The 15,556-nt window shown below is 37.7% G+C and overlaps 1 protein-coding gene across 3 annotated transcripts in view; it reads left to right on the forward strand.

Annotated features, from left to right (window-relative positions):
- PALS2 (protein associated with LIN7 2, MAGUK p55 family member) overlaps positions 1-15,556 on the forward strand; it is a 55,646-nt gene that overhangs the window by 23,963 nt on the left and 16,127 nt on the right. For 2 of the 3 annotated variants that reach the window (XM_074574864.1, XM_074574866.1), the window contains 2 exons: positions 9,073-9,191; positions 13,638-13,790. In XM_074574864.1, the coding sequence (XP_074430965.1) occupies positions 9,075-9,191; positions 13,638-13,790 (270 nt within the window). In that variant the 5' untranslated portion in view covers positions 9,073-9,074. Of the gene's footprint in view, positions 1-9,069; positions 9,192-13,637; positions 13,791-15,556 lie in introns of all 3 variants that reach the window. The other variant, XM_074574865.1, reaches the window with a different exon arrangement.

The following is a 15,556-nucleotide window of genomic DNA, read 5'->3' on the forward strand; positions in this document are numbered from 1 at the left end:
TTTAGCTCAAAATGACCGCTGGTAGCATAGCTTTTTCAATGTTGCCTGAGTCGCCCTGGGGAAGTGCAAGCATCCATAACTGAGCTCATGGTGTTTATGGGTTTAAACTGGAGCCTTTTATGTTACAGAAAGAGTGGAGATTTCTGTCTTTCAGTATAGGATCAATATGAGTTTTCGGTAGTTGTTTAAAGGTAGTATTTACATGGTGTGAAAGGGTATATAGCAATGTTCAACAGTAGTAGTAGAAGTGAATAAAGCTTTCCATCTGAATGAAGGATGCCAGGACGTAATTACAGAATCACATAATCATTGAGGTTGGAAGGGGCTTCTTCAGATCATCTGGCCCAAGCCCCCTGCTCAAACAGGATCAACTGGAGCAGGTTGTCCAGGACTGTGTCCATTGGGTTTTAAATATCTGCAGGGATAGAGACTCTACAACTGTGGGCAACCTGTTCCAGTGAGGATGAGAGACAGATGACATAAATGTAATCAAGAGAAATACAGGCCGTAGGTAAGGAATAATGAAGATGCTTCATCGTTAGGAAGTAGTGGAAGTGTTTGCCAAGAGAAGTTATGTACTCTCTCCATCCTGGGAGGTTTTCAAGACTTTGCTGAGCAACGTGGTGTGCTCTCATAGCTGTCCCTTCTTAAAGCATGAGGTTGGATTAGAGACCTTGTGGGGACCCTTCCCACTTAAGGTAACCTTTCATAACTTGATCCAATTATTTTCCTGAATGTACCCCTCGGAGCAAAATGTTTACTTTTTAGTAATCATTTGTTTTAACCAATTACTCTCAAACAGTTATATATGCTGTAATTCAGTAAGAAATGCTACTTTTTTTAGTGGAGCATGAAAACTCTTTAAGCAGAAAAATGGGAAAGTGAATTCTCTTTTTAAATAATTGCATCTCCTGAGCCTTTCAGAAGGCGTCTTAAGCCCTGCTGCCTCTTTCAGTGTGGCACAAATATCATAATGAAGATGCAAATTCATTAGGTGCCTCAGACTACAACAGAGGAATCGCCATGCAGGTTTCTGCTGTCCTACCATTTGTTTGCTGCAGAGAACTTTCAGCTGTGGGGTTAGACCTGTACAATTTAAACCATTATAGGAGAAGCTTCTCTCTGTCAGAAAAGACATATTCAGCATATTTGTGCGTGTGCATGTGTATGCTTCCTCAGTTAATCGTCATCTGTGCCTGAAGCTTGCAGCAGTCTTTCTCTAATTAAAAATCATCAGAAAACTTGGTAATATTTAGCACCTGTATAGGCTTATCTTCAAAGCTTCGAGCTTAGTTAGTGAGCATCAAGTTAAGTTAATTGCCTTTATACTTTACAATTGAGATCTTTTTCTTTACAATCCTTTAAGAAAGAGAAGTCTAACACAATTTTCTCAGTACTGGATTTTAGTATATCTCTTATCAGTATCTTATTCTTGGTCATGATATATAAATTTAAATAAGACTTAAGCTTTTAATTCAGCTGGGTTTGGAGATGTGATGTTTTGTTCCCTTTTTATCTTTGCCGAAATAATTTTAAAATAGTGCTTTTCTTTCCAAAAGATGCAGCTGTGAGGTCCATCTGTTCATCAGAAAATTTTTGCTTCATCTTTTTTTAGACAAACTTCACAGCCTGAAAGAAGCATGGCTGCAGCGTTTGGGCTGGGGAAGAGTTGTTCGTTCTTCCCCATAGCTTTTGTGACCTTGAGAGCCATGAAAAATGGGCATGTAAGATGTAGTTGAGCTAGGTTTGATAAGGGTAGGGACTGCTCGAGCTTCTATTTATAGTTATGCTAAAATAGCTCAATCTTGGCTTGCCAGGAGACTTGGAGAAAATGATGTAAAAAAAATCAGTAAACATTTCTAAGCTTTTATTTTGTTTCTTTTCAACCTGCAAAAATTCACTGAGTAGAATTTGAATATCCAGAGGAGCATTCATTCTTATCGACTAGACTTTTCCTTCTTCCTTTATTTCCTTCGCTTCCATATATACTATTCATTTCTCTGATTCTGCAGTCAGTAAAGTATGCATGCTGCAGACAACAGCTTCCTTCATTAATCAGTGTTACAGTCTTTCTAGAGGAGATGCATTGTATTTACTGAATGAGGAAGGGGTCCTGTTTAGAAAATGTGCCTACATGATGTTACAGTGGACTGCCACCCAGAAATGTTTGAGTTAAGGTGGCTATCGGTAGCGCTATAGCTGCATTGTCCCAAAACTCCCTGCTTGGCAGTTATTTGTCAAATAGCCTGGATAAAACCTCACAGTGATGTAGATGCAAAGTCTGCTGGTGCTTGAGAGCCCGAATATTATTGTACCCTACTACAATAAGCAACGTAGGAATACCTTATGTGGGATTATGTCACTGTTTTGTAGTTTAGCATAGAGGAGCAGAGGGACTAAACTGCAATTGTACATCACTTTCACAGTGCTTCTCTGGAGGTATTCCTAAATGTGATCTCTGCTGTGTCAACACTAACATAATGTTGTATGTGCTTACTGCATAATGCTTTCCTAGAGACTTTTATCTTAAAACCTGGTTTCTGAAACTTACTCTAACAGTAGTAACAGAGGGCTTTGTCAGTGTTTTGTGCATTCTTGGTCAATAGTCTGTTAGTGAATGAACTTGTTTGCACTAGCTCAGAATGCTAACTTGTTCATAGGTACTCCTTTTCTCACACCTAGGCTGGCAAAAATGTTATCATTTGTAACTGGGGAGAAAAGTGGCCGATGCGAAATAACTTGTTTTTTTTTTTTTTTGCCTGCAGTAAATCCGTTTTTTTTTAAGAACATGAATACAAATGGAAAAAATTTAAATAGCTGTCATTGGTTAAGGGCTGTATGAGTTACAAATTAATCTTCTTTTGTCGATGCATATTCGGTGTCTTGTGAAACTTTTCTATTGGATATATCCCTCTTGGAAAGATTTTAAATCACACAAGACATTGTTTCCAAAGTTTATGGAAGGAGAAGAGTTTAATCTAATTTTCTAGACTTTGTGTGAAGCACCAGCCTCACCACTAGTCCTTGAGATATTTATTATACCTTCCTATCCGGATGAGTAGGTCATGTGGAAATAAATATGCATTTATTTATTTAAATACATTATACATAATTTTCTGTTAATTCCTATTAGTTTTTAAGCCTAGAGACTATTAAAATTAAATTGAGCTAAAAAACTCAGTGCAAGGTATTCACTCTGGAAAGCTTTGATTTTCCCCAGTGAGTGACACGTTTGTCTTCTGTCTGCAAATCTGGAAAATTTATTTAAATGTATGCTTCCTCTTTCCTTTACATAGAATTAATGTAGACAAGAATTAGGCACTGAAAGAAAGAGTAAAATCAGATTTAATAGAAGAGTCACAATTGAGAGCTTGGTGAAAACCTGTCTTTTTCTTATAAATACATGAAGAGAAGAGTTATCATAGTATCTTTTACTTCTATTTGATCTGAATTTACTATGGTAAGGTACGATATGTAGATTAAACCTTTGAAGCATCCTTTGGTTGTCTGAAGAGCTATATGTGAATTAGAAGGAGTTAATTCTGGTTAATAAATGTTGTATTCATAAGTAGGATTTCTGTATTCTCATGCCTCAGGATGCACTGTGTTTGCTATAGAGATCAATTAACATCTCTTTCTCTTTTTGATATGGGATTCAAATGACAAACTAGTTTCTCTGAGTATGGGCTCATACACATGGTAGGATTAAATTGTTCAGTGTATGTACACAGCAGACCAGTATGCTCCTGCTGAGTCTAGCTTGAGGCTTTACGCTTTACATGGTTATGAAGATGTTCTTTGAAAATTGACTGTGGAAATTAATTCTATGTATGTTCCCTGTCACCAAAGCCAGGGGCTGAAGTGGAGGGTGTCCCATTGTAATCTGATTTTTTGTTTTCAGAGTCCCAGCTCAAACTTGGCTCCGTTGTCACTTTTTCCTAATAATCCCATTACTTCAACGCTTTGCCTCAACTGAGAGCCTGTTTCTGTGGCTCAGTTCCTCCTGTTCTGTCTGGAGGCTGTTGTTAATAGGTGTTTCTTGTAATGTGTGTGGTCCTAGATGGTTTTGTTAACCATTGTAGTCAACCACGTCTATCTCATGCTGTCCTCACAAAAGCAAATCCTTTTGTGTTGCAATGAGAATGTAAAATTTTACCCAAATGGGTCTCTCCGTGCGGAAGCAAGCCTCTCTTCAGAGAGAGAAAGAGGTACATGTTAGAGCTTTCAACGTTAGTATGTTATTACCAGTTTCCTCTCAAAGATGGGACAAGAGACGCAAGAGAGACCCAATTAATTTTCCACTGAAGGAAAAGTACGCATGTGCCTTTTATTGGAGACCAAAGTATCCAACAATAAGGAGCGCTCCTGACAAGCCTGGTTTATACACTGCTTGCAAGGCTGTGTGGTTGGACACTGTAGTCCTTAGTTCTTGTGTGCTTGACTTATATGTAAGTTCTACAGGTTTGGGGTTTTTTGGTCGTTTTTTTTTTTTTTTCTTCTCCCAGTGAGTAACCTCTATCAACATTTCAAGGGCATGTTTGCCAGAGAAGAGATGGGAGGCTCAAAAGGCAATTTTGATGGGGTATTTAGATTTGGTAGTCTCTGAACTCCTTAGTTCCATCTGTTTCTCGCTTGATAGGACCTGATCTTCTAAGTAAAACTTTCCTATGTGAGTACTTACATCTCCAGTTTTCATTCCTGCTGCTCAAAGATAAGATACTTTTCTAAAAGAGCTAAGGTGGCTTTGCCCCAGGAAAAAAAAAAAAAAAAAGGGAAATTGTTTTAAAGACTGCTACTTGAAATTCCATGAGTATCTACATTATTCTGAAAGATCATTATAATTAAGCCTGGAAACAACATATCTCCTGCTGTTTGTATTTTAATAAGACTTTTTTTCCCTAGAAATGAATAAACAAAAGCCTGTTGAATAGATCCGTAAAAAGAGGGTCTATAATACAATTACCAAAGTGTTGTCCTTCCCCTCCCCCCCCAGTTGTCTTTGGATAAATCAAATTGTTTGAAAGTACACATATGAATACCTAAGGTGTATGTAGGTCAATATGTTGCATAGACTTTCAAAGCTATTTTCACATGTGAGCAAATATTAGCATTTCACATGAAATGTTTGAAGCTGGCCCATGACTTGCATAATAAATGTGAAACACTGAAATTAAGGTGCTTAGTCTAGTCTGTCACAAAAAGTACCCATGTATTGTTGTCTATTCTTTTTAAGTAAACCAGCTGACATAATTCCTGTTGGAAGGTGCTCATGATTGCTTTTTGAGAAATAACATTTGGTCATGTTCTGAATTTTTTTTCCAGGTGAATGTAAAGCAGTGAAACATAGAGAAGCATACAAACGTTGCTCTAGTTTCTAGTTACCATGTACTAAGTAATAGGTGCAAAGACTTTGCTGCAGCTTCCTAAAGCTTTCTCTAGTGCAATTTTTTTTTTTTACTTAACTTTATAGCTGGTTAAAATAAAGGAGTACTTAACAGTATTTTTTTTTATTCAACTACTTAGAAAGATCTTCCCCTTAAGATGGGGAACGAGCTACACTGAGGCAATAGAGACCCACATTGTGTTCAAACTTAAACAAGCTAGGGTGTGTAAAGGTGCCTTATCCCAACTTACATATGCCTGCCTTTTTGTTTTTCTTCCTAATATTGAGGCAATGCTATTCATAGCTAAGAAGACTCTTGCCATGACGGCTGTGCCATGAGAGAAGGCAACCATCAGATGCACAGCAGCAATAGGTAGCTATTTCTGAAAACAGATGGTTTTGATCACCTGAGATGCAAGTCTGCCTTTGTGAATGTTTTGAATTCTGCATGTTGATAAAGGTGTTTGCTTGCTTTCCAAGAATGATAAAATATACTTAAGCAGTTTTGATGCTAGGATTTGTGAAACCTTTATTAAATAAGACATTCATTTGAAAATACCCTGTCTAGCTGCACGAAGCTTGAAAGTCATTCTTGTGAAGCTTAATGTTGCTTTCAACAGTTTTTCCTTGATAATAAAGTTTTTATGTAGAGATTTCATTTTTTTTAATTTGATCATTCTAAGATAGGCAGAATTCTGAAAGGCTTATGTAAGAAACAGCTTATTAACATGGTGGTATATAAGGAATGTCTTTATTATGCATGCCTCGGTCAGCATCAAGTGCTGGAATTGCAACTGGTAGTTGATGCATGCATTGACTCGAAGGAAGCTTTATATTTGCACTAAGATTATTTATAAGAACAAAGGCACTAACCTAAAGTCCCTTAAAACAGTTTACATAGCCCTTAGAAATGTAAAAATGTAAAGAAAGCTTATTACTTTGCAGCATTTATGCAGCACCCAGTACACTACGTAAATTGGCTAGAAACATACGTCTACTTCTGCAAATACTGACTGCATTAAGAGTGGTGAATCTATAACTGGGATTTGAGAAAACGTGAAACAAGGCAGTTGCATCTGCAGCTGAAATAGTCAAGATATAGGACATACCTAGTTTGAGGAAGACGTGGACTATTTACACGTTGATTTGGTGACTTTATGTAATGTGTGATTGCTAACAGCACTTTGTCTATTATAAAGTAGAAATAATATTGCTTCACAATCTGCAAGCATAAAGTAAGTGTCATTTTCCCTCCTACTCATGGTTTCACAGAAGACTTACTTTTTGAAAGCGAGAAGTATGGTTGAAACATATTTTTTAAAAATGTAGTCTTTTGACATACACTGCTGTAGTTAAAATGTGGCACACAAGATGATTTGATTGTTGAAAAGTTGGTTCCACTTGACAGAAAGAATGGCCAGAAATTTTTTTATTGGGATGGAATTTTCTAGGGAGAATTGAAATTAGAAAGTAGGTGTTGAGAAATGCTGTTTGTTCTGTTACTGTGTAGTGTTTCATAATAGCTTTCATTATAAACCAACGAGGAAGGTTAAGGGTAAATTCCTGTGTGGGAGAAGGGGCATATAGGCTTTCTAATTGTCTTGATATATAGGCTGCTCTGCAACATGGGGAGTATTGCAGTACACAGTGGTTGTTCTAATGCTTTTTAGCTTGTTGGGGATCTCAACAGAAGATTTTTATTTATTTTTTTTTTTTAGTATATCTGTGTATGTGTCTGTCTGAACATGCACACACATAACCTGGCAGGAGTTTAAAAGAATACAGTTAAAAACAAGAACGATGTACTACTAAGATAATACTGCAAGATAAGAATATTTAGTCATATGTTGAAAAACAGGGAAAGAACAACCATTTACTTCGTGAAGAACATCATAACTGTCTCCAGTGGTGCCCCCTTTTGTGCTCAGCCTAAACTGGCACATGTTCATCTCTGCAAGCCTGGGGCTAGCTGATGTGATCCCAGCTAAGGGTTGCTGCGCACGTGCCCTAATGCACAGGAAATCTGTAATATGTGACCATGCTGAACCTGTTGTCTGACATAAAAGATCTGTTCTGCTCAACTTAAACGTGAGGGCTGAAGCACATGGTTATAAAATAAATTCTCATCACTCACCTCAATGACTTCATGGGACAAGGCAGCAGGGGTGGTAGGATTTTCTGACTTTTTCTTGGGCAGCATTGATCATTCTCACCCAAGTTGCTGCAGTTCTCTCTGTGAGTCTGTAGATAGCCAGGAAAATCTTCACTGAGGGTACTGGGCAGGCACGATAGGTTTTGCATTGTAGGATATACTTCCCATTGCAGTGTGATGTGGTGCCAGGTTGTTGTTAGCATCTGCACTGTCTACACTTAGTGCTGGAGGGCAGTAAGTCAGAACTGGTTGTAAAGGATGGCTGGGGATGGACATAAGTGTCCCCAAGGTAAAAGTTGCCTTGGAAGCAAATTTTTGGTTAAAAAAAATTGTTGGGAACTATGTGTTTATTTTAAAAACAGTGACATTTGCCTATACAAGCGCTGTAAAATTTATAATTGGTTGGTGTATAGAACCATAGAATCATAGAATATGTTGGGTTGGAAGGGACCTTTAAAGGTCATCTTGTCCATCCCCCCTACAGTGAACAGAGACATCTTTAGCTAGATCAGATTGCCTAGAGCCTCATCAAGCCTGGCCTTGAATGTCTCCAGGGATGGCGCCTCCACCACCTCTCTGGGCAACCTGTTCCAGTGTCTCACCACCCTCATTGTAAAGAACTTCTTCCTAATGTCTAATCTAAACCTACCCTGCTCTAGTTTAAAACCATTGCCCCTCGTCCTATCGCTACATGCCCCTGCAAACAGCCCCTCCCCAGCTTTCCTGTAGGCCCCCTTCAGGTACTGGAAGGCCACTATGAGGTCTCTCCAGAGCCTTCTCTTCTCCGGGCTGAAAAACCCCAACTCTCTCAGCCTGTCATTGTAGGAGAGGTGCTCCAGCCCTCGGATCCAGAACTGGACACAGTATCCCAGGTGGGGTCTCACGAGAGCAGAGTAGAGGGGGAGAATCACTTCTCTGGATCTGCTGGCCACGGTTCTTTTGATGCAGCCCAGGATGCGATTGGCCTTCTGGGCTGCAAGCACACATTGTTGGCTCATGTCCAGCTTTTCATACACGATCACCCCCAAGTCCTTTTCCGCAGGGCTGCTCTCTATCACACCATCCCCCAGCCTGTATCGATATTGAGGATTGTGTAGGACCTTGCACTTGGCCTAGTTGGTCTTCATAAGGTCTGCTCGGTCCCACCTCTCTAGCTTGTCCAGGTCCCTCTGGATGACATCCCATCCCTCTGGCATGTCGACTGCACCACTCAGCTTGGTGTCATCTGCAAACTTGCTGAGGGTGCACTTCATCCCACTGTATATATCATTGCTGAAGGCATTGAACAGCACTGGTCCTGGTATGGATCCCTGAGGAACACCACTTGTCACCCCTCTCGATCTGGATAGATCCTTTACGTCCATCTTTCAAGCAAACAAAAAAAAGTTATTTTTGCATTCTGTCCACTTGCTCTCAGTAGATGTAGTTGGCTTCTTAACATCTCTAAAGTTAATATTGTTGTGTTTCGCAGAACATTTGCTATTTATGCAAGCCTATTTTGGTCAGTAATTAATTTTTGTTTTTGTTTTGTCAGCAGTCATGCAGCAGGTTCTGGATAACCTTACTGATCTGCCGACATCAACAGGCGCTGAAGAAATAGACCTGATTTTTCTTAAAGGAATTATGGAAAACCCTATTGTAAGATCACTTGCTAAGGTATTTAAACTTGCTGCTCTGAGTAGAATCTGGAAGTATTTTCACTTTTAAAATATTGGGTGAACATTGAGTATGGATTGAGTTATTAACAATGGCTTTTATGGACGGTACGTCTTATTAAAAGACTTGAAGGAGTTCTTGAAAGTGAAAATTTGATATAATGTAATTTCTGTGCATGCTGATTTATTGTTCTATGGAAGATTCTAGAGGAAGAAGAAAAATTTAGAGACTCCAGAAATAATGTGATAACTTTATTTATAAAGAAAATGTCAAAATACTTGCAATTAGAAGCAGTTGGTTTTAACATAGTCTCGTGACCACTGTTGTGTGCAAAACCCATATGCCTGCTGACTTTCAGCATTTTTGCCAAAGATGAAAAGTGAGAGTAATAACCTTCTTTCTCCCATGGCATAAACAAGTTTTGGTTTTGTCTCTGGCTCAAAACCATGTTCTGATCAGCCCAGTGAAATATTCTCTCCATGCCCTTTTCTGGATCTCAGAGTAATGCTAGGTGACCATTGGTTGTCACCTCTCTGAGACAAGCACTATCCTTAGTTTTGGTCTTGCATTATGAAAATCTGTTATTAATAGATGGTAGCAATCAATTATAAATATGTAATGTGATACTTACAAAAAATCTCTGGACTCCATAACTAAAATGTAGCTGATCTTGTCGCTAGGAGATGCAGTCAATATTGCACAGCGCTTATATTCTTTCTTAATTTTATTTCATAAAAATAATCTCCTTTCATGAGGAAAAAACAGTTAGTTTAAATGTAGCTGTCTCTTTAATATGAATAGACATCTGAAAGCAGTGCCCTCTGGGCAAGCATGAAATACTCTGTAAAGCTAAAGGATTGTTGTGCAGGGATTTTGCTCAGTATAAAGATCTGGAGAGGAAAACTTCTCATAAGAATTCATATAAGAATTTACTTCTGTTGAGCTGTTCAAAAAAATTGCTTGTAAGTGGAAGACATTGCATAGTAATAAACTTAAAAATAATGGATGTGTCTCATCTGCTAGTGAGATGACTGCAGAGGGAAAGATTTGTATACTAAATTTACTGGAGTAAGTAAAAGCGTTTTCTTACTTAGAGTTGTTTCCAACTTCTGTATCTGCTGCATATGTCACCTTTAATTTAATATTTATCATGAAGTAAATGTTCATTGCAAAGCATTTTTTTTCCTATCAGGAATTTTTGCGTTAATGGCCAATTACAATTGTGTGGAGTTTAATGACTAGCAGATGTAAAAACGTGCTTGTAATGGAAACAGACTCTTAACTATTAACTTCCTTTATCTAGAATGTGAAAGGTTTTAATTGTGTTCATATGCCATGACCTCACTCATATTTTCTTTTGTAATTATTTCGGAATTAAACCCAAAAACTCAGTCCTAACCAGCAGAGCTAAATAAGGACAAGATCAAAACAACAACACATTTCAGGAAGTATGTGTAGTACATGTGCATCCATTTGTCTCTTAAAAATACATAAAACTGTTTTTTCTGTTAGAATAGATAGTTTTAACAGAATAGGCAGTTCTCAGGACCCTGAGATGGTCAGATTATTTAAGGAGATTCGTTTCAGACCAGGCCAGAAATGTAAAAGCTTTTTCATTTTCCTTTATTAGTCAATTATTAAGACTAATCATTATGTAAAGTATCCCAAAAAGGACAAAAAGAAACTTAGGGAAGCATGCCATGAGCCATACAAGCTTATTTTTTCTTTTCAGTCAATGCAATAAGCATAGTAGTTAGTTTGTAATATTTTGCAATACAAAGTTCGGCTAATCATTTAAAATTGTGTTAAGTTCATTTGACGCTTTTTCTGTCTAGAATAAAGGCATCAAAGTAGAAATTACAGATTTTTTTTTTTCAGATAGGGTTCTTCTACTGTACCTTTCCATTCTTTAGTGGGTGGTAGGGGAAAGGGGAAGTACTGTAATCACTGTAAAATGCATTTTCCTTCATTTACTGATGTTTATGCTCAATCCTAACTAGCCTTTAGAATTGTTATGCTTTTTTGAAAACAGTTGTTGAATTTGGAACATGCATGAATTTTACTCAGTTTTGCTACTGAACTGTCTTATCAAAATTTTCTTCTGGATTGTTAACTATTCTTTTGAACCTCAAAACTTTATCTTCTTTTCTACAGTCACAATATTGCTTTTAGTATTGTAGCACAGCATACAGCATACCAACTGAATGCCTAACCCAGACCAAGGAAGCATCTTGAGAGTAATCTATAAACGTTGAGACCAGTGTTTAGGATGTCAGACTGTTGAAGGCAGAAGCCTTATTATTTGAACATATGGCAAGTGTAATAAATATTGAGTGAATCAGAAGACTTAATTCAGTATCACTCTTTCTGAAATGATGAACTGAAATGAAAAAAAAAAAATAATTGCAATATCTAAGTTAGGTATTCCTTTTTTTTTTTAAATTATTCATACCACTCCATATCCTGCAACTCCTCAACATATTACAGTATCAGAGGTTGTTGACTGATAAACTTCCAGTTTCCCAGTATATACATGGCCTGGATTTTTGGGTGAAGGGTGAGGATATTTGTATTTAGATTATACTCTCTGTTAGTGGTAGTATTTTAAAGAAAATAAGTGAGAAAGAAGGTAACCTGTAGTCTCTAATCTTACACAGGTTTTGCAGTTGGAGTATGTTTAAAATTCAATAGATCTGTGTTTTCACTTGCTGTAAAAGTAAACTTTAAAAGAAGGATGTTGTTTATTGTATGTAGTGTGTATATAATAGCATTCCCTTATTAAGTAGAATGTGTGTAGGTGCCAAGCTTCTTATGACTTTGTAATCATGGTCATTTGGTTTGTGTGTGTTGGTGTCTGGGAATGCTTGAAATGTCTTTCTCTATGTTAAGTTAGCCTTTTCAGCGTTTGATCATCAGTCCTGCAGAAATACCATTTTATACATATGAAGTAGAAGTTAATACTTAGATGATTTCAGGAAACGAAGTTTTCTGGCTTTAGCAAAATTTTATTACAATATCTGCTTTAAAGCGCTAATAAGAAAGTAGATATGTGTGCATACCTTCAAATTATATATATGAGAAGTATATATACACAACTCACAAATATATCTGTTATTTGTTGTGTTTTTACATGACAAAGTGATTGTTCTTTTTTGAATTTCTTGTTGCTATGCTGTTGTAAATAACTCTTAATTGAGTGCTTTGAGAATCTTAGTTATTTTTGGCCTCCTGTTATTGTCTAATTTTATGATACAGCACTACCTGTAATAAATAAGTGAAGCATTCAGATTAATGAGATGTTTCTCTTGCAGCTCAAAGCTCCTACCTTTCAATGAATTTAAGTATCCACAGTGTTTAGGAAAGGATTACGTCTGCAGCAGTAGCTCTAGAAAGAGATAAAAAGTTATCACAGAATCACAGAATGGTTGAGGTTGGAAGGGATCTCTGGAGGGCATGCAACCCCCTGCCCAAGCAGGGTCACCTGGAGGTGGTTGCCTAGGACTGTGTCCAGATGGCTGTTGAATATCTCCAAGGAGGGAGACTCCAACCTCTCTGGGCAAACTGGGCCAGTGCTCAAGTCACCCTCGCAGTGGAAAAAAGGGTTTTATTATGTTTAGACAGAGACTCCTGTGTTTCAGTTTGAGCCCATTGCCTCCGGCCCTGTCACCAGGAAGCACTGAAAAGAGCCTGGCTCCGTCCTTTTTCGGGTATTTATACCCACTGATGAGATCCCACCCTGAGCCTTCTCTTCTTGAGGCTGAGCAGTCCCAACTCAGCCTTTCCTCAAATGTGAGGTGCTCCAGTCCCTTCATGATCTTCGTGGCACTTCACTGGACTCTCTCCAGTATGTCCAAAATTGTACACAGTACTCCAGGTGTGGCCTCAGCAGTGCCAAGTAGAGCTCGACCTTCTGGCAATGCTCTTCTTAATGCAGCTCAGGATACTGTTAGCCACTTTTTCTGCAGACTTTTCTTTAACATTTCCGTCACTTATGCAGACTTTCCTTTAGAAATTGCTGTTTTGAAGGTGTTTGAATGGGAGGAGCCTGGGGTAAATGCTTCTCTTGCAGATTTTATTTTTTTTTTGAGCAGATCCCATAGTTCCTTTTTTGTCCTTCTAGAAGGTGCACTTGTACTGGGTTCTGAAGCAGAAAAGGTCTGAGGCACTATATCATTGAGAGAGGACTATTTGGTGTATACAGCATAGAGGTTATAGGAAATAAGGACATACAACCATCTCTGAAAGGTGCTGCTTATAAAGTTTGCTGGGTCATGTAGTTAAGCAAAATCCTTCATCAGTTACAAAGATAAAATATACAGATTGTACTATATGTCATTTTTCTGGCTCTCCTGCTAAAGGTTGCACCAAGAAATTATTTTAAAGGTTTATAAATTGGAACTAATTGAAACTTATTTACAGTATAGTCTCATATATTTAAACTTACAGGCTCATGAGCGACTGGAAGATTCTAAACTTGAGGCTGTCAGTGACAACAACCTGGAGTTGGTGAATGAAATTCTTGAAGACATCAGTCCCTTAGTAAATAAAGATGAGAATATTGCAGAATTGGTTGGAATACTCAAGGAGCCTCATTTTCAGGTGCCATCTTTTTACTGTATATTACCAACTTAACTGGATCAGTGTCTGCATATGGATCTAATAATAATAATGAAATAAATCCTGAACAGCAGCAAACTTTAATATGTAGGATTTTACTCCAAATGAAAGGTAAAGCAGAAGCCAAGTGGGGTTAAGAATGAGCATGATTTTATTCTTTGATATCACCTCAGGAATATCTTAACTCATTGTATTAAAATCCATTGGAGTTTCTGTTATAAATCTTGGACAAACATTTACTTCCTATATGTCTGGAGTTTCCATAACAATTCCCTGAAGGCTTCATCCTTAGCATTTCTGGGTGGTCTCTATCGGTACCTGATACTGACCAGTCTGCACTTGGTGACATGAATTGTGAAAACTAATAATGCTATATTCCTGGCCCTATTTTTTCTGTCTTTTAACCAATATTTTCATCTACTTGAGAACCTTACTGCTTATCCTATAGTAGCTTTGTTTCTTTAAAAGACTTTGATAAAGGCCTTTTGGAAATTGATCTATATTATCAACTGTAACTGCCTTGCTGCCATGCTTGGTTACTCTTTCATGACTTCCCTTTAATAAAGTGTGTTGATGTTTTCCCGTGATCTGTTTTGGCTAATCATTCTGGTTTTTATGGAAACTCTTCTAACTTGTTTAGTATCAACATCAGACTTACTGGTTTGCAGTTTGTTGACTCTTCCTTGGAACCCATTTTAAAAATTCATGTGATGATTATTGCATGCTATGAACAAGATTGTGTGCTGCTGCTTTCACTATACTGTTGAGTGAGTCATGGGTATTTAAGAGAAGTAAGCCATTTCTAGAGCTCCCTACTTCATTTGCTGCAAAACCTGGATGGTACAGAAAGAATTAGGTGTGAAAGGAAGAGAAAAAAAAATCTGAAACAGCTTTAAGTTGTTGGGGTTTTTTTTTTATTTTATTTTTAAGTGCCTGTTGTGAGTCTCATTTGCAGAAACAATGACCAGTTTTGGCTGCTGCATACAGGCAAAAAGCAGCTAGCTACTTACTTTTTCAAAGTAGATCTGATGTGATTCAGTTTGGAAGCCTAAAATTTGTAGGTTTTGGCCCTTAATTTTGTGCTTCCATTCTCCAGCTGGAGGCAGGCAACAAAGACAACTGAGGCCAGAGTAGTATAGTTTTGATTAAGTGTTTTTATTTAACTGATATTGTAGTTATGACCTCTCTAGAAGAGCTGCTAGGAAAATTTGCATGCCAAAATATGCATACAATATTCTTTCTAACACTTGAGGAGGCTCTCTCTCTCTCTGAAAAGGAAACAGAAAATTAGCTAAATACACGGGAGACAAGTGCTATCTTTCTGCCTCATTTGGTGTGAGGAGGCATGTTCCAAACTCTGCAAGAAGGGACCAGGAAGGAAGGAAGGAAGGAAGGAAGGAAGGAAGGAAAAATACAATGTCATTTGTAATTATAGAAAATGTAATTTGCATCTTTCTCCAGTTCAGTAAACATGTAAACAAGCCACTTTGACTTGACGCTTTTAAAGTTTCATGGACACTATTATGTAACTGTTTTAGAGGCAGATTCTGTGTTTTACAAATGAATGGTGCCGCTTTATCACGGCATCATCTTACACTTGTAACCTGCCTCGGAGTACAAGTATCAAATGTGGTATACAAGTCATCAGTGCTATAGCTTATTTGAATTTATCATTTAGTGCCAAAAATACTGAATTAGAGAACTTAATTTCTTTTGCACATTTTTATAGAAGAACAGTGGGGAGGGAC

This window comes from Larus michahellis, chromosome 2 (assembly GCF_964199755.1).
Source record: "Larus michahellis chromosome 2, bLarMic1.1, whole genome shotgun sequence".
Taxonomy (NCBI): Eukaryota; Metazoa; Chordata; class Aves; order Charadriiformes; family Laridae; genus Larus; species Larus michahellis.